Source organism: Palaemon carinicauda, chromosome 5, assembly GCF_036898095.1.
Source record: "Palaemon carinicauda isolate YSFRI2023 chromosome 5, ASM3689809v2, whole genome shotgun sequence".
NCBI classification, from domain to species: Eukaryota; Metazoa; Arthropoda; class Malacostraca; order Decapoda; family Palaemonidae; genus Palaemon; species Palaemon carinicauda.
In genome coordinates, this window is record NC_090729.1 from 169,024,850 (window position 1) to 169,026,487 (window position 1,638).

General features: G+C 38.2%; 1 protein-coding gene across 1 annotated transcript in view; it reads right to left on the reverse strand.

Annotated features, from left to right (window-relative positions):
* Positions 1-568: 568 nt before the first annotated feature.
* LOC137640659 (heat shock-related 70 kDa protein 2-like) overlaps positions 569-1,638 on the reverse strand; it is a 2,237-nt gene continuing 1,167 nt past the window's right edge. Inside the window, exon 1 of the mRNA XM_068373159.1 lies at positions 569-1,638. This exon is cut by the window's right edge and continues 1,167 nt beyond it. Within this exon, the coding sequence (XP_068229260.1) occupies positions 651-1,638 (988 nt within the window). The 3' untranslated portion in view covers positions 569-650.

Sequence of the window (1,638 nt, forward strand, 5' to 3'; positions counted from 1 at the left end):
TGGACTTTAGCTATATACTTTCCATTCTTCATTTTCTACAAGTATTTAAATATTTCTTTTCTCTTTTTAATTGATCATAAATCAGCAATTTTTATATGCTATCATATGATGTTATTTATATTTTTACAATTTATCTGTTATAGATTTATGATACATTTCAAGTTTGCTTTACATTTTTTTCTTTTCCTAAAAGGATATTCTCTTCCATCGGGGTTAACTTAGTATATCAAATCCATCCAGTTAGTTTTATCGACTTATTTTCATTCTCAATATTTATCTTTATTTATGCGATGGTACATCTTTTTAGCAATTATATTGAATACAAATACATTTGAATATAAAGATTTCACAGTATTTTTCTGTCATATGGATATGATTATTTTCCTCATCCAACTTGCAACACATTCGTTACAATACACAACCAACACATTGATCATTATAATTTAATGGAGGAAAATAAAATTATTTCATCATTTTAATAGTTTATTATGAATAAAAATTGTACAGAGACTAACATATGGTAAGATCTTATGTACAAACGTTCAGTAAAACCTAGTCTACGAAATGAATGATATTTACAATGTATAATGGTGAAACAAAATTAGAAATCTCGGTATCACAGAAAAAGTGTTATTCACAACAGCTGAGACTTAGTCAACTTCCTCAATGATAGGACCCCTGCCACTTCTTGTTGCCTTATTGTTGCCTGCACATGATGGCCCCTGACCTGGTGTCGTACCGTAGATCTTGGCAGCAATGGGCTTCCAAGCTGCTTCCAGTTTCCTCATGTGGTCCTCAAACTCGTCCGTTTCTGCCAGCTGGTTCTGGTCGATCCAGGTGAGTGTTTCCTCCAGGTGTCGCTTCATTGTGTTCTTCTCCTGTTCATTGAGTTTGTTGGAAACACTTTCGTCATTCAAGGTGCTCTTCATACTCAGACATAAGGATTCCAATTGATTCTTGGCGTCAATCCTCTGCTTATGTTTGGCATCCTCTGCAGCATACTTCTCAGCCTCGTGCACCATGCGTTCAATATCGTCCTTACTGAGACGCCCTTTGTCATTGGTGATGGTGATCTTGTTTGACTTTCCAGACGACTTGTCTACTGCAGACACATTGAGAATTCCGTTGGCATCTATGTCAAAGGTAACTTCAATCTGAGGAACACCCCTTGGAGCTGGTGGGATTCCAGTTAGGTCAAACTTGCCCAGAAGGTTGTTATTTTTGGTCATTGCTCTTTCACCCTCATAAACCTGAATGGTAACTGCAGGTTGGTTGTCTGAGTAGGTTGTGAAGACCTGTGTCTGTTTGGTAGGAATTGTAGAGTTGCGCTTGATTAGTGCAGTCATGACACCTCCAGCAGTCTCAATTCCCAGTGATAGAGGAGCTACGTCTAGAAGAAGGAGATCCTTGACTGCTTCGGACTGGTCCCCTCGAAGGATAGCTCCCTGTACAGCTGCACCATAAGCTACAGCTTCATCTGGATTAATGGATTTGTTGAGTTCTTTTCCATTAAAGAATTCCTGAAGAAGTTTCTGAACCTTTGGAATACGAGTTGAGCCTCCAACAAGAACGATGTCATCAATACTGCTTTTGTCTAACTTTGCATCTCTCAAGGCCTTCTCAACTGGTGCCAGTGTA